The sequence below is a fragment of the Tachypleus tridentatus genome, chromosome 7 (genome assembly GCF_004210375.1).
Source record: "Tachypleus tridentatus isolate NWPU-2018 chromosome 7, ASM421037v1, whole genome shotgun sequence".
NCBI classification, from domain to species: Eukaryota; Metazoa; Arthropoda; class Merostomata; order Xiphosura; family Limulidae; genus Tachypleus; species Tachypleus tridentatus.
The window spans coordinates 31,589,377-31,617,274 of record NC_134831.1 but is presented as its reverse complement, the minus strand read 5'-3'; the positions used below and the strand labels follow the sequence as shown (position 1 = coordinate 31,617,274).

The window sequence follows — 27,898 nt, the reverse complement described above, 5'->3', positions numbered from 1 at the left end:
CTATCTGTGCTCTGCCCACCACGGGCATCGAAACCCGGATTTTAGCGTGTAAGTCCGCAGACATACCGCTGAGCCACTGGGGGGCATATGTTGAAGTAAAATGGACTTAAAAACCGAAAGTACAAATTATTTGGAGAACATAAGAGCTGAAATTAATAATATTACGTAGTTCAAAATAATCTCTCTATGAATGATTGTTTTAAAGTGGTGTTAATACATGAATTTTGTTTTTAATTGAAAACTTATATTGTAATATACGTTAGACAAAATTCAAATAGTATGAGTTAATCACTCTTTATAAGAACGATGTTCCAGGTCCTGTGCTTCGATACAAACGGTAAGTACACAGCAGACAACCCAATTTGTAGTTTTGCGAAATAAACAAAATAACCCTGCTAATGATAGTACCATCTTGCTTAGTTTGATTTTTGCCACACGGACACAAAATGTGCACCGTAACATTTATCTTGACATACTTTCCACTGTACGTCGGCTTCAGTGATCAAGTTTAAACACACCATAAGCTTTAAGGTCCATTGGAACTTCATTGAGACTTGACATGTATGTCGTTAAATGAAACTACTGTGATTTTTTTTTTCGACGGTCTTTCTCATTTCATGGACACAATATCTAAATTAGAACCATGGAAGGACAGTTATAAGCTTTCATTCATTCAAATTATTATTAATTATTTCGTCAACGGTTCCAAAATGTAAGACAAGTTTTACTGAATGGTCTTTGCAGTCATAGTTATACTGAACTGTCTTGAATTGTCTTGTTTGAAACACTCTTCTGTGCGAGTTTTTCATCTTCAAAGACGAGTAATAGTTCCCTTAAAAGGATATTTTATTAGGCTTACCACCAGTCATATAGAAGTTCTTCTGTAGAAAAGGACGTCTTAAGTTTTCTAGCAATCATCTGTGATGTCATTGCATTGTCTGGAATTTATTGTAACCCAAAGTGCTGAGCATGTTTCCCATTGCTCTAAGGCTCACTTCCTCAGCCTGAACAACCTACATTAGCATATACAAATGTATTTCATAATCTTTGTTTAATACTCTCTATACGTGCTTCTTGTAATGGTAATACAGATGAGTACTTGACGCTGAAGTGTTTATGATCATTTAAATTTATAAGATATACTTTTATTGTTTTCGTCAAAACATTAGCACAGAGCAATGTAACCACACATATGCTACATTCCATTTGTGTATGCACTTACTTTCTATGAAATGAAAGTTGAAAGTTCTGGCCCCGATTTAAGAAATTAGAATCTAAAATATCGCTAATAGCAAGGGTACCCAACTGACAAGCTCCCTGCTAGTACAGCGGTAAGTCTACGGATTTACAACGCTAAAATCAAGGGTTCGATTCTCCTCGGTGGGCTCAGCAGATAACTCGATGTGGATTTGCTATAAGATAAATACATACCCAACTGACGCAGCAATGCATTCTAAACTATGTAAAACGAGTTTAAGAACAGTATACTTGCTGTAATCAGTAGTTGAAATTAATAACCCAAATATCTGTTGTGTAGTGTCTAAATTATTATAGCACCAAATGAGCATTTATGATTTACGTGGATGTTTGGTTAAATTTTAAATATTCCATAGAAAACAACAAAAGTTTAAAGTCGTATATATATATATATTTATTTATTCCTATAAATATTTTTTCTGACAAATAAATCCCAGTTAGTAATATAACCATTTTCTTTCATACACACAAACGCACAAAATACAAGTATAACACTAACAAATACCAGCCAGATTTACTGGACAGTAGGTTAAGCAAGGCGTTTTTCTCAGCTAATAAACAGAAAATTCAAACAGTATTGAGGATTGATTTGCGGAGGAAGACTTGGTCTGATCAAGGAACATTACGAACTTGTAACAAAAACTACAAAGTTCATAACATAAAAGATTGTCATTTCTATTCGGATTATGCAGGGCACAGTCCGTTAATGTTCATCTTGCTTCACATTCTGGTGTTCTTTCAGAAATGTAAACACTTTAACTTTTGAACAGTTCGATTTTGTTTTCGAAACTTGTAGAACGTAACCTTACAAGAATAATCTCTTATTCACATCTCTTTCACATGTATGTTTTCAAACTTATGATTACAGTTGAACTTTAAATTCAGGCCAGGTGAGTCTGGCAACTTGGATAATAAGGTCTTATACGATCCTTATCTTGGGTATTTTCGTCTTGTATTTATTATAAGTTCACATGACCTCAGCATCCAGTTTGTTCCTCAGACTGAAAATAAACGAATTTTTGGCTTTGGAACATCATCCTTTCTAGCGTGAATGAGCCAAATTACGCTAGCTTATGTCTGTTGGGCTGATCGAAAGTTTTTTACAGGTTTACACTACATTTGAGTACTTGGTTCTCTCTTTACAATTTTGGGGGCATTAAAACTGCTAGAGAAGGCTGGTATATTTTTTGTAGAACGCAGAGAGACAATATCACTTGATAGTGCTTTTCAATTCAAGGACCATACAGTCGAGGGGAGTTTGTCCACAGCTTCTTATACCCTGTGTGTCTTTAATGTGGGAGGTTAAAAGAGGTTCGTATGCACAGGACTGGTGATCAGGAAACCCTCCTAGTTCTGCATATTTCGGCATAGTTTCTGTACTTTCTGAAGCGTTTCGCACTTGAAAGTCATGGAGCAAACTCTTCGACACTTCTTCTGCGCTACTGGTAAAGTGCAAATCTTTTGCGGACTCTTTTTCAGAGAGGAATAACACATTTTCTGTTAAATCCTGAAATAACAAAATGTCCTCAATTTGTAGATATACAAATAAATAAAAGATTAAAGATACGTATCATTGATACATGGTATAAGATAACAACAAACTAAGTTTAGGATATTGCGTTTGCACTAAAATGTTTGCATATCTCACATAATATAGTTATACATTATTCTTTTGGTAGCGATTTAAACAAAACGTCATAGACAGATACTTTACTTTTAGTAATCTAATTTCAGAGTTACCTTATCCGTTACGATTTAATAAAACGCTATACAGAGGTAGTTTGCTCGTGTCAATTTTAATCCATCTCATACAGGAATGCATTACTATCGACTTTTTTTTTTAAGTAGACACTATAATGACATATTTTACTCGTGAATATTTTAACTAGATATTAGATATCTTACTTTGATGTCAAGTTAGTAAGAAAGTTCGACTCTATGAGTTGTTTCTGTTGGTTATTATTAAACTACAAAACAAATATTTGAGTGGAGGCATTTGAATAAACTCTACCGTCATTATTAACGATGTTTTTGGGAAGGAAAAGTGATAAGCCATTCGGTAACAGCGAACGTGAACTAGTCATAGTAATATATACATCTCCCCTTAAGTAGTTACTTGCCATTGAGCCTAAGGCTGTACAATGAACTGAGTTCTGCACAACGCGTGTATCGAGAACCAATTTTTAGTGTTATATTTTTTTCAAATTTACTACCAGGCTGCACTTCACAAATTATACAACAATATTATTGTTGAATTTCGCGCAAAGCTACACAGAGGCTATTTGCGCTAACCGTCCCTATTTTAGTAATAAATGTAGGATTGACCGTCACTTTATAACTCCAACACAGCGATAAGAGAGAGGATGGTTGGTGGGACAGGGATTTTAACCAGAGATCCTAAGATTGCGAGTCAAACGCCTTAACGACATGTATATGAAAGGTCACAATATTATTACTCAATATATTAATTGTTTTTCTTTTCTATCACTCCATTATTCCTTTCTATGTGTGCAGATTATTGTCACAATACACTGTTTCTTTAGGATTAGGTATCCGAAATGTTTAACAGTAAATAAATTCCATCGCGTAATTTTCCCATCACAATGGTGCCTCATAGATTTTTTATAGCTGACAACGAATTCATCTCACTAGAAAAAAATGGAAATTCAATGAAAGCAAAGACAATATATGATTAAATTAAGACACCCAACCAAATGAACACTTACCAAACACCGAATGCTAGTTACCACACAAAAAGTTGGCGTTGTTCGCGCAGGTAAGCATAATGTTTAAAAATTATCCCTTAAAACCGGCACTGGACCGAATTCTCTATATAGCACATTATATAGGAGCATGAATTTTCTACAAATTTTATGGTTTAATAATACATCCCAAGCCAGTCCGTCTTTGACAGGTAGAAAGTGTGTTTAAAATAAGATATATTATTGATTTGCAATTCTCAAAATTATTTTATTTAGATAATTATGGGTTTGACTTTAATCTGTTCATTTTATAAAAAAAGAAAATAAGCACGTTAACACAATATTATACTATTGTTACAAGACGAGTGGATAAGCACGTTAACACAATATTATACTATTGTTACAAGACGAGTGGATAAGCACGTTAACACAATATTATACTATTGTTACAAGACGAGTGGACTGCATTTTTCAATTCACTAATATATTTATTATTTTTGAAATTCCTTTAATTAAATAAAAATCGTGATTATCTCCTTACTTTACAAACGCGTGAATACTGCTTCAGAATATCTGGACAGTGGTCATCTTCTTTCAAACTTTCCCAACTTCCCAACTTCCGTATTTGTTTGTCGCCTTTTAATGAATAAACGTATGTGAAATTATATTCTAAACTCAATAACAACAGGGAATAGACGTATGTGAAATCCATGCATTACAAATTCAATATACCGAGAACTGACAAATCACGAACTTCCAAAATGGAAATGAAATATAAGAAAGAGAGATACAGGAAAACAATCTCTGTGCAATCAGAGTGATAAATTAGTCATAATTATTGTTTCATATTCATTAATTTGGAAGAAGTTTTGCCTTACTTTCACCACAGTGAATCAAATATAATTTTTATATTTGTTTTCTTTAAAAAGTTTTTTTTTAAATATGTTAATCGTATTTAATCGATGTTTTATAAATATATTATATCATATCCAGTATGGCTGAAATACAAATAATCTTCATAAAGAGAAACAATGATCATTTAAAGATTTGTCGAACCTATATCATATATATAATTCTTAAAATGAGTTGACCAAAGAAAAAGGAGCAAATAAACTGTAGAGAACGTGAGAAACGATTATTTTCAACCACTATATCACTTACCCCACTCTTCTAATTTGGAAGTCCGTGGATTCTGGTTTTCTTCCTTTTTTGAATCCTTAGTCCATGACACTCCGTGTTCTACAAGCTAAAACAATTAATAAAGTTTTATAAATGTAAACGAGCTTTTGGATATTTTGAATGAAGAAACTGTTGTTTGACGGTATATGAAATTGTCAACTTTCGAATCAAGAACAAAAGCAGGACTTTTAACAATAGTCAACGAAGATTGATGCATTACCAAAACAGGAGAACTTCTAAATAGATTTTGTGTGGGTTAACGCTAAGCCTCACTGGGCTATCTGCTGTGTCCACAACGAGGAATCGAGCTGCGAATTTGGGACGTTGAAATTTGGTAGACTTACCTCTGTTCCATCAGGAGATAAGTAAAAATGGGAGTTAATAGTTTTGCTGGGATTCAGTTGGCAAGCGAATGTGTGAAGTGTTTTATATTATCATTTAAAAAATTATCAGATTTTTCAGTTGATGGCCACTTCACAGATCTGGTATTTTAACAACATAAAGTTTTGTAAGAATGAAGTGTGTTCTTGTTTACGAGTAAGTAGAATAGTGTATACAGATATACAAGTTATATATATGTATTAATATAGAATATCAATAATAAATATCGAATTATATCCTTCATAACAAAATCATATATAACCAAACGTGCAATTAATGTATATGTTAGAATTTGGGTTAACTTGTATTTTTATTGTGTCAACTAGACATTCATATTGTTAATAATTTTATAAAATCATCAAATATTTCAAAAATAATGACCCTAAACTCTCGAGGATTGCTTGAAATTATATTAAAAAAAAATTGATAAAACTACATCAGTGGACTGTTTGCACCATATACTGAATGCACGAAAACACATCATAAACTACGTGCGACTCCTCGTCAGCTGTTAAAAAGTTATGTAACAAAATCAATTAGCTTAATTTACAGCATATTGTAATATTTTCTTATATTTTTAAAACTATATATAAAGAGTAGTTTAAAAGTATTCAGTAAGATAAAAGTACCTGAATATTATCCGAATTTTCATGCTCTTCCACGATTCTCTGCGTTGTTCTTCCCGACAGGAAGAAAGGATGACCGTCGGTGTTATCCAATGGCTTGTAGTCTTCCTCGTTTTGACTAATACGTTGAAGCTGTAAAACAACTGCAGGAAAAAATCGAACATATATTTTTCTTTCACACTGGAAAAAAATCCACGACAATAGAGCTTAAAGCAATTTATGCAAAACGATCAATAACAACCGTATTGAATATTACGTTGAAAAAGTAATGTTTTATTTCCCCTTATTACACAAAAGTTAATTTCATTACACATTATTCTTAGATATTTCAATGCTGCTTAACTAAAGGACATATGATTAAGCACAAATATCAGGATCAACCTTTCACCCAAACTTTTGTGAATTTTAACATACACATACTGTACGATGTTATTTTGGAATTTTTTTTACAAACATTGGTATTTTGTAACCTGTTATAATGATGTTCGTAATCTTACATTTAGTACAAACAGATGGATCACTAGGAATAACTCTTCTTCACTCATACACTACCGCTTCTCACCTTCAGCACATCTTCTCAGCCGTTGGTGTCGTCGAATACAGCATATCACGGTCAAAGCTATCAACACAAAAACCATAGCACCACAGATAGCACAAGCCATCCACACAACCCTTGAAATCTGAGCCTTCTTGCTTTCAATTCCATTAGTTACAACTTTTGTAGAATCCACTGCTGGTGCGGCTGTAGAGAACAGAACGTACTTACTGTATCTGAAAGCATCAGTGAACTGAATAGGTCATTTATCGACCAAACCTTCCAAATTATTCTATTTTAGGTCTTATGTTTTCCTCGGTTGAAGAGGGTGTTAACTTTAACTTCGTAAATACATTAATTTTCTAAGTTTGATATTGCATTAATTCTCTGGAAACATATACACGACGTAAAGGCTAATTAAAGAGTAAACTTTTCAACGCTTATTAAATATACATTTTTCCCTGAATTAACTGAAAATAATACTTTAAAATAAGTAACAACATAAATACCTACATATCTCATTATTGCTGTAATTTCTTGGAAATTACAGGCTAGTGTCTATATTACAATATATGGGGAATTTCAGATGACGGAAAATTGGTTCTAGTTACACATGCCTCTAGATTGACTTTAATATTATGAAAACATCTCCACACGTTTTCTGATTAATGTGTTTTCATACGTCATTATGTTTAACATTATCACTTGAAACAACCTGAGTACACTTCATTTATTACAGAATTCTTTTCAGTATGTATCAAAAAGAGGAAACTCGTGTGGCTTTCAATATTGATGTGTTAGTGCTATACTTGTAAATAACTTTCTTTAATCTAGTTTAAGTTGTCTGAGCCAGACATATACTAGTAGTTAGTGTGCTGGGTTGCCTATCAAAATAATCAAAGTATTAGTTGAACATGCATTTCACTTTCAACTTTAGGTGATATAATAATGAAAAAAAAACAACTCCTTAGGTGTGAAAACAAAGATGCGGCCAAAAAAAGATTGAAATGAAAATATATTTTGCTTCGCCTACCGTCATGTCCTACATTGAACAAGAAAACGTGATCTAGCTAAGTAATGAATGAATATTTGCTGTAAAATTCTTTTCAATGCTATAAGTGTAGTTACCAGTTTGACCGCCAGTTGTAACTTCATTCTTGTTACCAACAAACCCCAGCAAATAAAAAAGTAACCAACATTAGCTTTAGAATTGCAAGTCTATTATTCGGAAGAGTTCGCTAACTTACAGAACGAATCAGATATTTAACATATCTAGTAGAAGAATTTCCCTTTCTGAACCAGTGATAAGAACTTCCTTTTAAATAACGCAATGGAATTTCGATTAACAGTTTCTTGTCATCACCCTCATACAATCGGGAGAACTGTATAGAGCATCATTATTTATGTCATTTGCTTCAGCTAATATCAGTGACGCTAAACACTCTTTACTTAGCAGGATTTCGTAAAAGGTTAGTAAATTTCTGTTGAGAAATTGGAAATGAGTAATAACTAATAACCGTCTAACCGTATGATTCTTTTGAAAATTTGAACTAGAAATTGATAACCTAGTTTCCTTGGCAAAATCGATACTTGTGTATCCGCATGTCCTTTCATCCTATAGTTTTACTTTTCTAAATCAGACATCTGTAATCCAAATAATAAAAAGTAAAAATGGTCAAATTTTACTTTTAGGTAAAGCTACAGAAAAAGTTTAGATCGACCGATAGCTTGCATGATTTTTTGCGTAGGAGTGTAAGCATATTTTCCTATCAAATAAAGCTTCCGTACATTTGGTGCGAAGAAAGAAAAATGTAAGAAGAAACTCTATAGAAACTGGAGATGTTATGTATCAGATATTTCTTAATGATTTACCTTGATCTTGGTATGTAAAGTAAGAGTCCAGTAGAGCATATCCGCTAAAAATACGCGATAATTTGGATTAACAAAGTCCAAGATACTATTAATAACATATTTTTTCCTGCAGCAGGTTGTTTTTATCCGCACTACACACAATCGTGTGTCTTGATATGTCCCACTATTCAGCTACAAGTTGTTACATTAGTTGCAGATGCTGCTGATTGATACCCGCTGTGTGCTTAGTGCTCAGTGCTCAGTTAATTATAGCTATGGCTGATACCCTAGCTTAGAAGTTAAACTTGTTCGTAATACACACAACTCTAGTTGGGATCATAATGTGAAATCACATAAAACCCACATTACTCTGTGTTTTTCTCTATTTGCTAAGCCTTCATATTATCATTAAATGTACTAATCTCTAAAGAAAACAACATTTTTTAAAAGTATTTATATTCTAGTAACGATTAGTATCAGGAAATGTAAGTTTAGGTAAAAGGCAGCAAAGGCAAATATATTGACAAACTTTTTGTAGACCTTCCACTATGAGTGGGAATCTGATTCAAAAACTAAGTGTGGGCAAACTAGATTTAGAAAAGAATACAAACACTGACTTTATTCTGCGTGACTCATCGAAACTTTATGCTTACGTGGCCGTACCTTTGACATCTTGGCCAAAGGGGGTTTTATCTTACACAGTTTTTTCAATACGTTTTCCTGTTGGTAGCTAAACTTTCTTGAAACCTAAATAGGAATGTTTTTCAAAGATGAATAAAAAATTACATAAATAATTGCTTAATTTTTCTCTCTCCTTCAAACTAGTAATGATCTTACGCTTCGTATGCACTTTCAGTTCTCCTTCGTTTCTGTCGCTTATTCCAACTTCATTGAAAGCCACGATAAATATCTCATAATCCGTCTCCGGACGTAACTCTCGAATAAGATGTTTTAAAAAGGTTGTGTTTTTAGATTTATAACGTTGTTTTTGTCCAGATTCTCTCCACTTAATATTGAATGTCTGTGGAAGACCTCCATCGAAACCTGGCTCCCAAGAGACCATAACGGAATTATGGGTAATGTTAGAGGCAGAAACCTTTCTTGGCATTTTCGGAACACCTGGTGTAGGAAAGAGAAAATTTTTATTTTGTAATATTTTAAAAATACTATTAACCTAAAGGAATTCAAGAGGGTTTATCTATTCCTGTATAGAGCTTATTTCGGAGCAATATTTTTTATTCTCAAGAAGTATATTAAGACCTTTAAATGAGGAACAGTAAAGAACAAGCTACAGTGTACACAATTTAATAAACTCTACATTTTAATATGTAGATACATGTATGCGGTTTACATGGATAAAAGACATTCTTAGAGATATAACTGTAAATGTTAAATGAACATTAAAATAAAGCTTTCACACTATCTTAATACACAAACAAAAACAGAAAAAAAAAACAATATAACTCTTTATAAGGACTAGAAAGCAAAACGTGTATTTTAATTTCAAACTCTACTTAATAACTTCTAGATCCTGTTGAGTAACGTTTAAGATAACGTTTACAACACTGAACCTTGTACGTTTATGGAAAGAAAAATTACATTAAATATTATACAGAAGTATTGAATACACTTACGAGCTCGCACAAGCTCCAATGTCGTGTTTGAATGACCCAAGTAATTATCTGTTCGACAAGTGTAGTTTCCAAACGTCGAAGAATGAACTTTTTTGATGTGGAGAATACTTGTCCAAACCGTCTTTCCGTTATTTTGATAATCAACCTGGTAATTGGAGTTAGATGACATCCAGCTAATTAGCTGATTACCATGATACCATGAAAATGTAACATTAGGTCTAGCACCAACGGTACATTTTATTGTAGCAGCGCCACCTATTCGCGAGGCAACTTTCTTCCAAACTACAGGTTGCAGAATTACTGGCCTGTCTATGACAGAAAAAAGCAGCTCAATGAAAGTTGAGAAACTAATGAAAAATGGTGAAAAATAAACTCATTTTTTATAAATCTTATGATAAAACTAATGTCTTTTTGAACTTTTATGAAAAACCGGAGAAATCATTATAAGAACACAAGCAACGATCATCAATTTCTAATAAAACCACAAGACATAAAAAGAACGCATTGCCTGAGATAAATTGGCAATTCGCTTCATTTAATATTCAAAATGAAATAAATCTTACTTTCTCGAAAGTTAAAGGTTTGCAATTATGGTTTAACGCAGTATTTCTTAATAATTTTTCGTTTGCTACTTACAGTGTTAAAAAAACACGTCTTAAGAGCTTTATCAAGGTATTTAGATAATTTTAACGAAGTTCACCATTTCTTTGGAGAAAACAACATTGAAGAACTGAAGACAAAATGAAAGCAGATAACTATTTCAGACGAAAGCATAATTATCTGTTACTTATATCATGTGTAGTGTAATAGATTTTCAATTTACGCAAACAAGAAGTTTGTACCTCAACAGTATTTACATGAAACTAAATTATGATTCAAATACAACAAGTTTGTCAGATAGAAGTACTGTAGTACATTTGTGTATTTATCAGTTAAATAACAATAGATACGTATCATTCAGTCTGTAACGTATATCCAAGTCTTAGAGGATTGTTTGTGTCGTTTTTACCTGCCAAATGTTAACCAGTAGGAAGTTATAAAATGTTGCGTAAAACAAATACAAATAAAATATATTAGTCAAACTCAACATCACTAAAATAACCACGTCATAATACGTCAGACTTTTAAAATTCTTCAAAAATCGAATCGGCCAAAGTCGTCAACGTTAACAGCTTATATTGAAAAAAAATGTTAGAAAAGTAGTTGTGTCGTCTTAGAGGGATATGTCTGATGCTGGAGCTTATATCAGCTTTTCATTATAATAATAGACAAAAAAATTAAAGTATTCTTAAAAGTTTTTTTTCTTCTCTTTTTCCTTAGTCTGAGCCTACTACATTTGTTTCTGATCTTTAAATTTCTCATTCCATTTTGGTACCGTCCACAAGCCATGTACAACAACGAGAGGAAATCGAGAAATATATCCACATATGGTTTTATTTATAGACATTCAATTAACTGATCGCCCCTCTCCTCAGTGGAACAGCTTTATGCCTGCGAACTTGCAACGTTAGAAGCCAGGTTTCAATACCCGTGGTTGGCAGTGGGCAGAACACAGATAGCCCACTGTGTATCTTTGTGCTTAACTAAAAACAAACAATTAACTGATCGTGGTAGTAATGTCAACTTAGGTAGAGTAAAAATCCCATGTTATAAACATTGCTCAAAACCTCTAGATTTATATTTTTACTTAATCTGTAATTTTATCAGCTATGTCATTTAAAAAAAAATTAAACGTACGTAATATCACTAACTTTCGTAAACTGGTTTCAACCTATCCACCCTTCAAAAGTGGTATTTTTTCCGTGATCTTTTACTTGCTGGACAAATCGATTAACGCATTTTTAATAAACATATTTAAATAACAAACACTGGGCTGGACGTGTCGCATTGAGTAACGGAACCTGATTGTGAATACGAAGGTTTGTGGTTCGCATTCTACCATCGTAAAATACGCTATGAATTTTTTTATTTTAGTGCGTTTGTTTCACTTTTTTTTTCTTTGGAAAAGGCTACATAAAAGTTACCTGTATATAGGCGTTCCTGATTAGCTCAAAAGAAGGTGGTTTTGTTAATATCTGCCTTTTCTCTCGCCTATCTTTACAAAATTAGAGACACTTACGTGCAGATAGTCACCTTTGCGCGAAAATTATAAAACAAATAAATTAATATAAGAAAAAGTTTGCCGCATTTAACTGTGTAAGTGAATTTCATCCAGAGAATCAGTAAATATATTATCATCTGTAGAGAGATTACATACTATACTGACACACCATACATTGTAAACATTGCTTCGCTTCCATCTATAGATAGATTACATACCATACTGACACACCATACACTGTAAACATTGCTTCGCTTCCATCTATAGATAGATTACATACTATACTGATACACTATACATTGTAAACATTGCTTTGCTTCCATCTATAGATAGATTACATACTATACTGACACACCATACATTGTAAACATTGCTTTGCTTCCATCTATAGATAGATTACATACCATACTGACACACTATACATTGTAAACATTGCATCGCTTCCATCGACTGTGCGTTTGTTTGTTTTGAATTTCGCGCAAAGCTACTCGAGGACTATCTGTGCTAGCCATCCCTAATTTAGCAGTGTAAGACTAGAGGGAAGACAACTAGTCATCACCACCCACCGCCAACTCTTGGGCTACTTTTTTACCAACAAATAGTGGGACTGACCGTCTCATTGTAACACTTCCACGGCTGAAAGAGCGAGCATGTTTGATGTGACCAGGATTCGAACCCTCGACCCTTGGATTACGAGTCAAACGCTTTAACACGCTTGGCCATGCCGGGACACAAGTGACTGTAATAACAACTACCATGATAATCTCGGACATGGTTACTCACACATCACAATAACTTCGACATCCATCACATCTGTTTGACCTATTCCATTAAAGGCCTTACATTCGTATTTTCCAGCTGCTTCTCTGGTCACGTTAAATAATTCCAGAAGAGATCTGCCCAAAAGGAAAGACTTGCTTGGGAGTTTCTTTGACGATCCGTGTTTATACCACATTACAGTTTTGTATTCTATAGGATTGGCTTCTATCCAGCATTCCAAGGAAACGTTCTCTCCTTCTGTAACACTCTGGTTTTCCGTTAAGTTAAGGATTATAGCCGGATCTGAAAATATACAACCTGTAATTTAATGTACAGCTGCTATGTTTCAGACCCAAAGGAAACATTTTCAGTCCTAAAATATTACCTAACGCTAATGAAGAACCTTATTTATCTTATTTCTTATTTGTTTCAAAGTAAAAGTTTCTTTTGAACATCGTGAATGTTTAAATAAATAACGTACTGCTTCAATCATTTGTTCAGTTAGAATAAAAATTAAGATTTTCAGGTACACAAATTCTAATTTAACAGCCTGATACTTTTTCATATCAAAATATAGACTTCTGCTAGAGAAAAGTCCATACAACTAATTTCTGTTTTTCATTTACAGTGTAAAATTATTGTATTATCGTATTTTGAGAATCATCCAATTAAGTATTAACTACACAATTTCGGATGAACAAAATATTGAATCGTATTCAACTCCTACACAAAACATTGAACTCTACTGTGGCATTCGATGATCCTTCAGTATTCTGAGCAACACAGAAATAGTTTCCTGAATCTTTCCGAGTCGTTTCTCGAATGTGAAGCACAGGGCCCTCTGCTCTCAGTCGTGGAATTACAATATGACCGTTTTTTCTTGTTAAAGTCATTTCCTGGGTAGGAACGCGAACACCGCCTCGAAACCAGTAGTACGTGATTGCATTGGGATTACCTATAGCTGACAAATTGACAGCAACTGACTCGCCTTCTACGATAGAAACGTGCTTTAATGGCTCCAAAAACTCTGGTTTGTCTACAAAAGAGAAAAGTGAAATTTGATACTGTGATCAAAGCTTTGCAATATCTATACAATCAAACGGTTGGGTTATGAACATACTAACTGTATTTATAGCCTTCCTGATATTGTATAACTTTCATTATCATTCAGAATGTTATACAGAAGTAAACCCATGGTTAAAATAGAAAATATATAAACATTTTAACTTTCTCATTAGTTCATAATAACACAAATTAAGAATGTTATAAAATATAATATTAAAACTACATTTACTTTAATGTTATAAATTCGATATAACATGATCCGCAATGTCTAAATGTCACGTGTACAAAAATAAAAAAAAAAAAAATATAATCAGTTTACTATTTGCTTGTTGTTTTCCTAAATCCACATTTAGATCCAGGTATATCGTCCATTGTGTGAAATAAATGATTATTTTGCTATCCTAATAAAGATCAAAGTGTTTTGTATTTTCTTTATTTCAGTGCGTTTGTTTCACTTTTTTCTCTTGCGGAAGGCTACACAAAAGCTACCTATTTACCTGTAAATAGGCGTTCTTGATTTTTGAAGTGATAAGCAAGAGAGAAGATAGCTTATTCAGCAGCAAATACTGTTACTCTTATTGTGTTCCAACGGTTTGCGAATCATGAATTCTTGTTTTCACAATCTGGGTTCGATTGTTTGTTTGTTTATTTTCTGAATTTCACGCAAAGCTACACGAGGGCTACCTGCACGATAGTCGTTCTTAATTTAGCAGTGGGCTACTCTTTTACCAACGAAAAGTGGAAATGGCCATCACAATATAACATTCCTTCTGCTGAGAGGGTGAGCGTGTTTGGTGTGACAGGAATTCGAACCAGAGCTCCTCAGATTATATCTCGAATGCCCTAACTACCTGGTCATGACGGGCCTGGGTACGATAACCACTTATTCAAACCAACCTTTCTTCACCAGTTAACAAACAAATTATTATCAAATAATGTTTAATTTAATAACTTTAGAAGTGTAACAGGTTAATGTCGAAAAAAAACAAATGGCAAATAAGGACACGATTTTTACATGTTTATTTTTATGATATTATGGACGCTGTCTGAGAACTAAAGATAAAGGCTATTTTAGATGTGATGTAAACAAGGTATTTATTGTTGCAAAATTTTGTTTTCTCGAGAACTATGACTCAGAAAGTTAAATCTAGCAAATATACAAAACTAGTATTTAAATAAAATATGAGAGCATATTTGAAATTCAAAGCTATGAAAGTGAATATATGTGCTGTACAGTTCACTATTGAGATAAAACCTCGAATTTTAGCGCTTTAAACGCTCATGATTAGGACTTATAGATTTTTTCTTTTTCAGAGGAAGATCTTGTTAACAGTGATGATATTAAGTGAGCTTTATGTTTCCTAGTGGAACGAAACTCTGTAATTGTGTACAGGTGAGTTTTATTTCTAGTCTGTGGAATGCGCCCTTTCACGAAACAGTAACTGTGTTTTGCATCACATTCTGTAATATTGGATAAATATATTCAACATTGCTCGTGCTACTATTCATTTTAATATTTACGTGTTCTAACATGTATAACTACTTTTTTCTCCACAAGCTGCAAAGTCTTATAATTGATGAAGCATACAAACGTATCTCAGAACGGCTGTTATGGGTATTAAAACTTTTATTGACAAGGAGGACTCCTTTTTCAAAGACTCTTTCAACTTTAAATATATTTTAATAAACTAAATCATTAAGCATTAATGGCCAGTTTTGATGTAATCTCCCTCTTCACAGAAGTCCTAACAACTGTAGCTTGCAAGATAGCTTTAGAACTTTATATCCAAGACCCCAACCCATTGATACACATTCCCAGCAACCAGTTAGCAACCCTTATAGAATTTACTACCACCAATATTAACTTTATGTTCTATAATCAAAACTACCTACAAATAAATGGCCTAAGTATGGGGAATCACATATCACCAGTTCTAGCCAACTTTTTTATGATACAGATTGAATCACAAGTGATCACTTCAGCCTTACACCCACCACTATACTGGTACAGGTGTGTTGATGATACAGTTGCTGGATTCACATCTACAGAACACACAGTTTTTTTTCAATCATGTTAACTCGATACACCCCAACATTAAGTTCACCTATGAACAGGAAAAACTAACCAAATATCATTTCTTAACCTCAAAATCACAAGAACTGATACACAGGTCAAAACAGAAATCCACAGAAAAATCACCCATACTGGATTTTACATTCCCTGGGCCTCAGCAAATGAAACGAAACAAAAACTCAACATATTAAGAACTCAAATAAACACAGCCACAAAACTATGTTCACCCGATAAAATTAACGATGAAATCAACAAAGTAAAACAACACTTCATCAACATCAACAAATTTCCTCAAAAAACTGACCGTGGAAAAAATTATACGCACACTCCTTGACCAACAACAAACAAACAACAATAAATCCCAAGATACAACAAACTACAAAATCTTACACTGCTGCATGCCATATGTTGACGACATCAGCGAAAAAACAACAACATTTAGATAAAACTTATAAGAAAATACAACATTCCAGTAAACACCAAATTTATTCAAAAACCAGGTACAAAACTAAACTCCATACTATGTAAAAACTACACTGACAAACACAACACCAGCATAATTTATAAAGTACAATGCAACAACTGCCACGATTTCTATTTGGAGAAACAAGCAGAAAATGGAAACTAGATTCAAATAACAAATAAACCAAAAAAACACCTTCACACGTTTTTGTCACTGCAAATTATATAAACACAATATAACCATAGAAAACACCCAGATATTAAGTAGAGAAACAAATCTAAACAAACGCAAAATCAAAGAAGCCCTACTTATACAGCAACTAACACCAAAATTAAACCAATATAAAGGAACACCTTTACACCTATAGTAATTAATAACCTAACATTCATCTGCAACGCCGTACCCGTTTATACTCTCGTCCCTAAGACATGTGTCCATCAACGGTCGCATTCAAATTCTCTCTTTCTTAACCTGAAGATGAGTTAGGAAAGTCGAAACGTTGTTCTCTCCTCATCAGTAAAAGTGTTAATACCCATACCAGCTGTCCTGAAATACATTTTTATTGCAAGTAGGTTTCTTGTCATCAAGAAAGCGTACAAACGAATGAATAAACAACTTCCAAAGTAATTTTAGGTGACTCACTGATCCCTGAAATTATACTGCCGTTCTAAACTCTGCCTTTATATGACAGCACATATAAATCGTTTGAGGTTCTAATAAGTAACCCAAATCAAATGCATATCTTCAGCTCTGTGTAGAGCGAATTGTTTCTTATTAGACACAAAAGTACACAATTGCTATTTAGGCTATGCTCACCTGGGGTACTGAAATACGATTCGAAACGTTATAAGCTTTCAGACTTACCGCTAACCCATTGGAATGGGGCTTTATGTCTGTCCACCTCCATTTATTCATATGAGAGGATATGACACTTAACAACTGGACACAATAACATAAAGGTTAACAATAAAGTCACCTTGAGCGTTATTTACCTACCTGTATCTCTCTCTATGATAGAATATGATACTTAAGAACAATTAGAGACAATTACATAACACCGGAACCTCTATCTGTCCACCAATCTGTATTTATCATCACAAACTATAAGATATGAGAACAATACTAACACAGAACAGAGATCACGCATTCATCTTCAGCTACTTTCTGAGTCACTCCATTGGAGACTAAGCAGGTGAAGATCGCTCCATCATCCTCTGAAGTAATCTTCTGTTTGAGTGAGCTGGTGGTTACATACCCTCCAAAATTACCTTTTCCTACTTCTACTTGATCACTTGCAATATCTTCTTTGTTCTTTTTCCATGTGATCCGAGCTACGGGATTACTGCTGTCAGTTGAACATCGTATCAGAATCTAATTAGCAGTAATGTAGTGTCTCAGTATCGTTGAATATGCAACAAGTATATGCAGGGAATATTTTTTTAAAAATCAATATATACCTTAACAAATCGAAGCATCACGTTACTCTTAGCGTTTACAATACATACATTAATTATACACTTTCAGCACAATATAGATAATATTTAAGGTTTTTCCTATTCCATTAGTAACTATTCTGTTTGTTAAACAAAAAGTTATGTAATGGGTTATCTCTGTTGTGATCACAACGACAATCGAAACCCGGTTTTTAGCGTTATAAACCATCAGACTTACAGGTTATCCATGTTAACCATGTAACCATTATTAAACTTGAGAGTTTGTGTGTTTGTGTTTTTCTTATAGCTGAGCCCACCGAGGGGAATCGAACCCCTGATTTTAGCGTTGTAAATTCGTAGATTTACTGCTGTACTAGCGGGGGGTAACTGATAGTTAACTATTCCAACAGGCCTGCTTTGTTTCACTCGTAATTATTATTAAACTTGATAGTTGCCCATTTCAATAGACCAGTTTCTTAGTTTCACGTTATGATTTTAAATAATTCTCGTCAAAACTTGTGCATCATCGTACTTATTGTTACGTAATCGAACACTCATGGTATAAATGGAATGACTTTGTTACATTAAGATTGTAATTTTATCAAATATTTGTTATTTATTTATTTATATAAATAATGTAATGAGCTCAGAAACAGCCGAAATATACAGATCTTCTGCACAAGTTATAAATTCTGTACTGAGTAAAAGATCCAATGAGTTAACACTCATTTAATCAAGCAGAGTTAATTCAGAAACGGATAAGCGTGCTGTTTAATAAGTTGCCAATGATCGTACAAGATTCTAATTTAAGCTTATTCCGTTTTATATTAGTAGTTCTCAATAATGTACAAAGTAGTAAAATAGTCTGGAGTTTTGTATACCCTGCAGTTCAGAGAAATATTTGTCAAAATCGGTGTTAGTGTTACTTTATATTTCACTTAATCTGAAAAACAGTTTTTAAAATCAAAGTTCTTAAGAATATCTCTGTGATCACTAAAGTTTTCTTACTAATCAAATTTTCTTGAAATTTCAGACAGAAGAAGAAAATGTGTTTCAGGCGAAATTCGTCTATAAGGACATTTGTTTGGTCCATCTTAACTTCAAATAAAAATATTAACTTATTTTTAATGATCGTAAATTCTATGTAGGTTAGCTTCAAGTCGAGATATTAGTTTCTAAATTAATTGGTTTGGTGTTATTTTTAAAATGGAACATTAATTGGTTTGTAAAGTAATTGGGTTGGTGTTACTTTTAAAATGGAATGTTAATTTGTTTGTTATGGCGGTGGTTTTACTTAGTTGAGTTTCAAGCAAGAATGTTAATTATTTGCAAGAATACTAGTTCAACATTATTTAGTTTCATTCAGCGTTATTAATTTGTTTGTAAAAGCATTGGCTTGGTGTTACTTTTAAAAGAGGATATTACTTTGTAAAAGCATTGATTTTATTTAAATTCGGTCAAGTATGATTATTATTACTCTAGATTTAGATGCAGCTTTCTGGAATTCTTAGAATTTTGAACAAAGATCTATTTCTAACTGGTTTCTACATATAGCATTTACAAAAGATGTCGAATATAAAACAGATATAACAAGAAGTACAATTAATTTATTCACTGATTTATTGTCCTTTAGAATTGTAGTATTTTCGAAACATCTCATACGTACTGCTAGCTTAAAGAGTAGTTATGAATGGGAAATAATGACCAATGGTATATAACAATGCTAATAAATAATAAAAATTACCTCTTCTCCTGCTCGAGGTTGTGCTGGTTGGACAATAATGGACGCATTCCTAGGAGGGACTTGAGAAGCAAAAAGAAAATAATTGTTTGTTTGTTAGATACCTGTTTCAAAGTAATGTGATATTGAATACGAGATATCCTTATAAATGTTTTACCATACAAATACTTTTATTTCTTCAAGGTCTGAATGATTCGGTTTTTGATATAAGTATAACGTGAACAAAGGTAACAGGTTGAATCTGATATTACTCGAACTTACCCAACTTTATTGGCCAATGGTTAGCTCTTCTGCCCTTGACCACATATCAGTTTTTCCTTTATGCTGAATCTTATACAAGATCAGAGCTCGTGTTTTCACATCAAAATGTCAGTAAGGATATACTTAGAAGTTACTAGCCAAACACACGCATACACTTAAATTCTATAAGCTTAGTATAAGTCCCAACATTAATTTTCTCTACTTACATCTTACAGAAAGCTTCATAAAGGCCACGAGAGGTTCAAGGGTTGCGAGATTAGTAGCCTCACATCGGTAGATGGCGCCATTGTCTTCCCGCCGCGCCTTTATTACCAAAGTACTTGATACCCCACTCCCAGTAACACGAGAAACTGTACTTATCTGTAAATAATAAAAAGAAAAATCAATATATGTATAACATTCCCAGGCAAAACAGTTCATTCAAATATACTAAATAAATTGATATAATGATATAAATGTATTTTTTTTCATACATACGATTTGAAATAAAACTGATAAAAAAATTAAAATGAGATGTCAATTGTGAGGATAAACAAAAATACTATGATTATTGGTATACAGTTAAAACTTTACTGAGACCGAAACTGCTTTCCACATCCCTTTGATGTTGATAAAAAGATGTAAGTAACGACTGATATTTGAATGTTCTTACTGAAATGAAATCTAAGAATTACTTTTAGATTGACTCATTAAAAAAGTAATTAATAATCCATATTTCACGTCCCAGCAACAAAGAAGTAATAAAATTGACGCAGAATGTCTCAAAAATTATGCTAATAAATAATTATTAAATAATTATTTTAGTTCCCATTTTCTTATTAAATGTTTAACTTTTTGCAACGCATTTTCAATACAAAGAGAGAAAAATGATGAAATGCTTCTTTTCTTTTAAACGTATTTTTGTTGTAGAAAAACAATTAATGGAAATTTTATTATTAAAAATGTTGTGTACTTGAGGCTGCTTGGAAAAAACAACAAGCCTAATGCAAGTCTACAAATGTGGTAAATGTATTACTCTATTTGATACAGATGTTACAAACAAACACACATCGAGTGGGAGGTAAATATCCAACGGCATTGGCTTTTGATATTAAGCAAATATACAGACGTTGTGAGAAATAACTGTATATTGAAAGAGGTCGAATGAAATATAAATACGTCATCGTTTTGTTTCTCATATTAAACTTACCTGTTTGTTTCCGCAATACCACTGAAGGGTGGCGTGGGGGTTTCCTCCAAGTGAAACGCAATCAAAGCTCTGAATGTAATCTGCTTGCATGACCACTCCTTCAGTATAACCTACTATTGTAGGTTGGCCTGGCGGGTCTACAATGGTCAGAAATACTTAAACTTTTAAATCTTAGAGGACATTGAAATGATCACAATTTAATATTATATCTTATATTATTAAGAATAGCTTTTGGAAAGCTTTTTTGTATGTTCTAACGTAGATAAGACTAAATAATTCAGATTTATACACGTGTGTAATTGTGAATAGCTCGTAAGGCCGCGGATCACAAAGCCGTAGGCTGTTCTCCAAGCATCTACACTTGCAGCTCTTTAAGTGCTTTATAAAAGTGACAGCCAGTCCCATTATATGGTTTAATGGGCTGGGCAATGTTATGGTGCCAGTGGATGCTGTTGACTGGCTGCTCAACAGATTGTCAGTAGCTCCAAACTAATTACAACTATAACAGTGCTCTCTGATCTGCATCGCATATTGTGTCTCGGGTTGAAAATATCATTTGTAATTCTTACGTATTTGAAGACTGAACGTTTGCGTGTGTGTTAAAGAAATTAGTTATACTCCACCAGAACTGATGAGGTGAAATAAAACACAAGAAATTTAACACCACGTTGTACATTACCTAACATTCTTTTGATATTAGGTTTATAAGCTATTATACTTCAAAATGTTTACGTTCGTTTGGAGAAAGTCTGATCTAGAATAACATAAACAATAAACTCTGGTTACTTATCAACAACTGCCTATTAATTTCTGTATATTTTAAGGCGGTTCCACTCCCTGAAACATTAGCTCCTCATTAACTCAGCGTCAAATCTGAAGGTTTATTTATAAAGCCAGAAATCAGATTTCGATAGGTCATTGTGGAGCTTTTTATTTAACAGTAAACACCAAACTATTTCATTTTTTAATATTTGAATTTTCCAACTTTGCGAATTTCAAAACCTTCTCTGTAAAGTCTTTCTCGTTTCGTTTATTTTAGTTTCTATTACCACACTTGATATCCTCTTTTTAATCAGGTTCATAACCTGTTTGCTGAACGTTTATTGTGAATCCATAAACGTTGAAGTGTTTAGAAAGGATACTTGATTAAGAGTTTACAAAGTACGAAACTTCTTTGTTTGTTAGGCATATCGCTTTTTTTCTTTCCCCTATATTTTTAGTATGGTAACTTGTGATGAAAATTAGATCGTTTTTTTCAAACACTGAACGGAAAATGTGTGCGAATTCCTTATTACTCGTTACAAGAATGAAATTTTGATTATATCTAGCAGCTACAGTAAATTATACTTTCTGCAGGTTGCGCTAAAACTCAGGGGCGAGTTTTATACAATTCTTTTTTTTTCTTCTTCTTAATATGAGAATTTATCGCTTTAAAGTAAAACTCACAACAAACAGTAGACTTTGAAAGTAGTTTTAATTATAGAATTCATTCGTTTTAACAGATCGTGTTAGAGTACTATCCTAGTGCTATAAGAGTAAAGTTTCACTTATTTGGTATTGAAGTGTTAATACCACGTCTTTCACATAGGCAATACTGAGGCCGTTTTAAGAATATTTAATTCAGCGAGAGATGTCTGGAAATTACGAAATGCTGTTATTTTTATTAACTCACCGTTCTTCCATTCCAGAAAGTCACGTTGTTAAATTTAATATATTGTATTTTGTTTTTGTACACTAGTTGTTCTTAACTTTTTTTTATTTAAGCTTATTAGCCCTAAAGAGTCAAACTTTAACTAGCTTTGTTTAGAAATGTATACAACTTATACAACAACTTCAAAGTTACCATAACTTTTCCATTTTAAAAATTATCCCAAGCAGTTTCTAGTCACTATTAAAATATTTTGTATTAATAAATACTCAGCTTTTAGAGCTGAGTATTGCTCGAAAACAAACAAATTTGTTCTATTTGTCTTTGTAGTAAATTTTTAATACCAACAATATAGAACTTCTAACCTTCATTGTGGAAAGATAATTTCATTTTATTCCACGTTATTTACGGTCTTTAGTATTTAGAACATGGATACAATCATAGCTACAGGCTGAAATCATCTTCTAGAAGCTGAATTAGTCTAATCAAAGCCAATCTACATTTTTGTAATCATTAATATTATCGACTTGATACATCGTAAGTTGTTAAGGATAAATGTAAATGTATCTACTAAGCGTGAAATACCTATCTGAAAGGGAAATATTCTTATCGAAAATGGTGTGCAAGAATACCTTACTTTTCACATTTCTTTGCCTCCTTACCTCCTCCCGTTAGACAAAATCAGTCCCCCATTTTACCGAGCCGAATAATGTATATGATTTATTTTATTAGGAGTTTTACATCGTCAATTAAGTTAACTTAATAATATCAAGTTTACTTCATCACACACCCAAAGAAAAGGCTAAATTTTGAATTTGTTGCAGAAAATTATTACACAAAATGAAGAAACTTTATATTAAACAGGTCAGTCCTAGCTGTTATCTGGTTTATCTCTTTTATTCGTCCATTAAAGAATTAGAATTTTGGGCACTGAATACATTTGCTGAAATTGGTAACAATTGTTATTTATGATGTTAGGAAATCACGTTCAAAAATCAATCAAAGTCAAAAATACCAAATTATATTCCCATGCACTTTGCCTCTGATAAAGAAAAGTCCATCTTTAGAAAGCGCTTGGGTTAAGATTTTATTTTTGTTTTTATTTGGGAACTATATCTGATATTAATTCTTGCTTTACTGTCCGTGAGATTACGTGATTTAAAAAATAAAAGAAGTTCAAGAAGAATACGTAATATACAGTTTTTTTATGATCCGAAGATAACTTATTGAAGTAATATGTTTAGTATATCAGATTAGATTTGTCTTACTAGTATAATTACGTAGGAGTGTTGAGTGAAAAATCCAAAACTATGAATATGATTATTTAATAACTGATTATCTGGGAGAAAAAGTTTTACTATAGACAGATTTTTCTTGCTTGTATTTGCACGTAATTCATTTTACATGCTTCTACCAGTTGCTCAGTGGTTGATAAGCACTAACAATTGGTTTCAAAAACATTTAATCATAAGAATTATTGAATGAGATAATAAGTCACTAACTACTGCTTTCAATAACATTTATTTTTGAAAAATAATCAACAACAAAATGACTCGGTCACTAGTTGCCGATTTCAAAAATATTTAATCTTGAGTATTATTGAAGAAGATAATAAGTCATCTTCTCTAACTGCTGGTTCAAAAATATTCAATCGTAATAATCGTTGAACAAAACAATAAATCACAGTTACTAACTGCTGGTTTCAAAAATATTTAATCTTGAGGATTATTCAAGAAGAGAATGAGTCATAGTCACCAATTACTAGCTTTAAGAACATATGTATAAGTTTGAGGATTATTGAACAAGAGAATAAGACAAGCATTAACTGTTGGTTTCAAGGATATTTAATACTGAGGAATATTGAACAGCAAAATAAATCACAGTGATTAGCTGCCGGTTTCATAAGCATTTCATTATGAAAAATGCTAAAAAAATAGTTGGAATCCACAGTTTATTTGTACCAAGAGTCCTCGCTGGCTTTTGAATATGTATGTTTATACATATTTATAGTGTTAATCACATTCATTTTTGATGAAGGTTTTGCTAGAAATCGAACATTTGTCAGAATTTTATCTTGATTACAGATTCACTAAAGTGCAAGAAAGAAACCAAAGTTTACGGTTATAGAACAAAATTATGTTACTCTATCTATAAGCAAAACCTACTTCTGCATGCATGAGGCTAATATGTTTTCGTGATGTTTGAAAGAAAGCAGTCAAAAGCAAATTCTGCCTCGCGTTTTTGTGCGTCTCAAAATAACTGCTTGAAACAGCGTAAATTATTAATGCATTTTCATGCTACCAGTCTAATTAATTACTTAGAGGAATGCTTTACACGTTTAATTAAGGAGTTTAGTATAGAAACATCTCACTTTGCAGAAGATGGCTGTAATTTTTTTTCGGGAATGACTATTATAATATTTTATTATATTTACAAGCATCATGATTTTTTTTTACAGTAATGTTAGTACAGGTTTTGATATTTTACTGTATATGATCTACCAGTGTTATTTTGCGCATTTCTTGCATTTGGAGGTAGGGACGGCTAGCACAGGTAGCCCTCGAGTAGCTTTGTGCGAAATTCCAAAAAAACAAACAAAAAACAAACAAACAAGCATTTGGAGATATTCGAAATTGTAATTTGTAACACGTTTTCTTCAAGTAATATTATAACTAAAGAGATTCGTGAAAATATCCGGAGGAATTTCATATTTATTAATTAATCTACAACTTACAGTTCAAACTTGGTCTTCATATATTCATGTTTGGACGATATTAATTAAAGTTATGAGGATGTAAGAACGGTTCTCTAGTAACTAAATAGTAAGTTTGAAAAATTATAAAGCTAAAAATCCAAGTTTTGATACTCTGGTGGTTACAACACAGATAATCGTAACAATAAACAAAACAAAAAAAACCGTGCTTCAGTGTTCATTGGAATGAGGCATACAATGTGTTTGGACTATAGTTGTTAAAAATCATATAAACCAATAATAAAACATCATAATAAGACCTGTGTCTGAGTAACACATTAACCTTAATTCAGTAAATCAAATGCAATAAACAAACCAGTTTTCTGAAGTTTATTAATTTAACTTTCTAAGAGCACTAAAGAAGATATCAAAAGTAGGGACAGCAATGCTCATTTTGTCTTTTATAGCTTTCCTGCAAAAATTCTAAACAAACCATGCATAAGGTAAGTGTGGTATATAAAGATGTCTTGGTCCTATACCTTATTTCCATCCAGCGTTTATTGATATTTATGTTATTCTGCTATTTACCTCTGACACATACACGTAGTTAAGAAAGTTGTTAATTCACTGTATTTTTGTTGTCTTGGTTCTTTTTCATACTCTTGACAGAACACCAAGTCAGCGTGTCGGTGTTGCACCTTCAGTGTATGAAAGTAGATATCAGTTTTCTTCCTATGTTTTAACAGGTAACATTTTGAGGCTATAACCACTCTCATGTTAGAAACTGAACAACAGTGATATAGGTGGCGCTTGTTAATATTTTTATGACCTCTTACCAAATTTGAGTTTTGATATCACATTCAAGATTACAATAGTTAGGTAAAAATGTGTATATTTTTATTCATTTTTAGATGTTTAGCCGCGGCATATCGAATCGTAAAACGGCTCCGAAGGTTGTTTTTTATTCAAGTATAAATTTTTAGCTTGTAGCTCCATCATCTATTGACCAACTTGAGATGTAATTAGCACACTGGATTTAGGAGGTCAACCCATTTCAATTGTTGAATTTGACCACGCCCAAGATGTCATAATTTAATTTAATCGTTATTTAAAATAATTCCAATTTGAAAGTAGGCTGGTAGAGATCCAAATGAGTAATGACATTTAATGGGGTATACGTGCGCCTTATTCTTATTCTGTATAAAATAATTTCAAGTACTGCAGCGATTGATCATTATCTCTTGTTTAGTTCAAAGGTCGTGCACTTCAGAAATCATAAGACAAGGTTTTCCGTTTCAGTAGCGAAGTTGAAAAATCTAATAGGAAAGTAAAAGAGAAAATATCATAGGTTAATTTAATTTTACTTAAAATAATTTGAAGTGATGCGGCCATTGAAGATTCCCTCTCGTTGTTGTTTTCGCACTCTTCATAAACAACATGGGGAGTGAAATAAAATATCCTTTTTGATATTTGACTTATAACGCCCGTAAAACGTTGTCATGTAAGGCACGGTTGACTATGTTTTTCAATTTGAAAATTTAATACTCATCATGTAACAATACTATTAATTTGAGTCTACGTTAAATAATTTACACCAGTCTGGTTTCTGGTTCCACCACTTGCTTACAAGGCTGATAGCACTTGTAGTGGGATATATTTAATTGAGCTTTTCGGCAGCAATAACGTGATCTTCACAAGACAAAGGTTTTAGTCAACCATTAGATTAGAGGAGACAGAAATGTTTTACATTATGCGCGCGGAAAGTTTAAGTTCAACGATAAGTTATACCCTGTAGGTTCAAAAGGGGTTTACGTGGATCAAGATTTCCCGAGCTTAAATCCTTTAAAAGCTTCTGCATAAATCTAAGTGAAGTAGTCTCGCTTTTGAATTAAGACGTTAGTTATGAGTTTTGCTGAAATCATGACAAAAGTATCCTTAATGTTATAATCCTTCTCATTCCATTACTAAATTATTCATATAGTATGTATACAGAACTAAGTATATAGGGTTATATCTTAATACTCAAAGCACTTTGTACAACGTGTTCTGACTTTATGTTGCGCATCGAAATAAATAAGCATTATGGATTATAAAACTGATGCAAGGAAAAGGTTAAAAATGAGTTATTCTTTTCCTTCGGTTATTTCGAAATGCATCTAGTGATTTTATTATTTAATATAGCATACTGTTATCTCATTTCATTTATCAAAGATATTAAGTGGCTATCCAAAATTAACTATATAAAAACTTGTGTATGTATACGTCTTATTAAGAAAGAGCCCACAGCAATTTCACTATTCCTGCAGG

The 27,898-nt window shown here is 32.6% G+C and overlaps 1 protein-coding gene across 1 annotated transcript in view; it reads right to left on the bottom strand.

Annotated features, from left to right (window-relative positions):
• Window positions 1–1,623: 1,623 nt before the first annotated feature.
• Window positions 1,624–27,898, bottom strand: part of LOC143257646 (synaptogenesis protein syg-2-like) — a 46,917-nt gene continuing 20,642 nt past the window's right edge. Inside the window, exons 7-19 of the mRNA XM_076516690.1 lie at window positions 21,252–21,388; window positions 20,269–20,422; window positions 19,805–19,863; window positions 17,755–17,998; window positions 13,753–14,061; window positions 13,050–13,328; window positions 10,166–10,474; window positions 9,369–9,650; window positions 6,708–6,887; window positions 6,149–6,288; window positions 5,121–5,205; window positions 4,501–4,595; window positions 1,624–2,764 (exon numbers count right to left, since the gene is read on the bottom strand). Of these exons, the coding sequence (XP_076372805.1) occupies window positions 2,468–2,764; window positions 4,501–4,595; window positions 5,121–5,205; window positions 6,149–6,288; window positions 6,708–6,887; window positions 9,369–9,650; window positions 10,166–10,474; window positions 13,050–13,328; window positions 13,753–14,061; window positions 17,755–17,998; window positions 19,805–19,863; window positions 20,269–20,422; window positions 21,252–21,388 (2,570 nt within the window). The 3' untranslated portion in view covers window positions 1,624–2,467. The remainder of the gene's footprint in view (window positions 2,765–4,500; window positions 4,596–5,120; window positions 5,206–6,148; window positions 6,289–6,707; window positions 6,888–9,368; window positions 9,651–10,165; window positions 10,475–13,049; window positions 13,329–13,752; window positions 14,062–17,754; window positions 17,999–19,804; window positions 19,864–20,268; window positions 20,423–21,251; window positions 21,389–27,898) is intronic.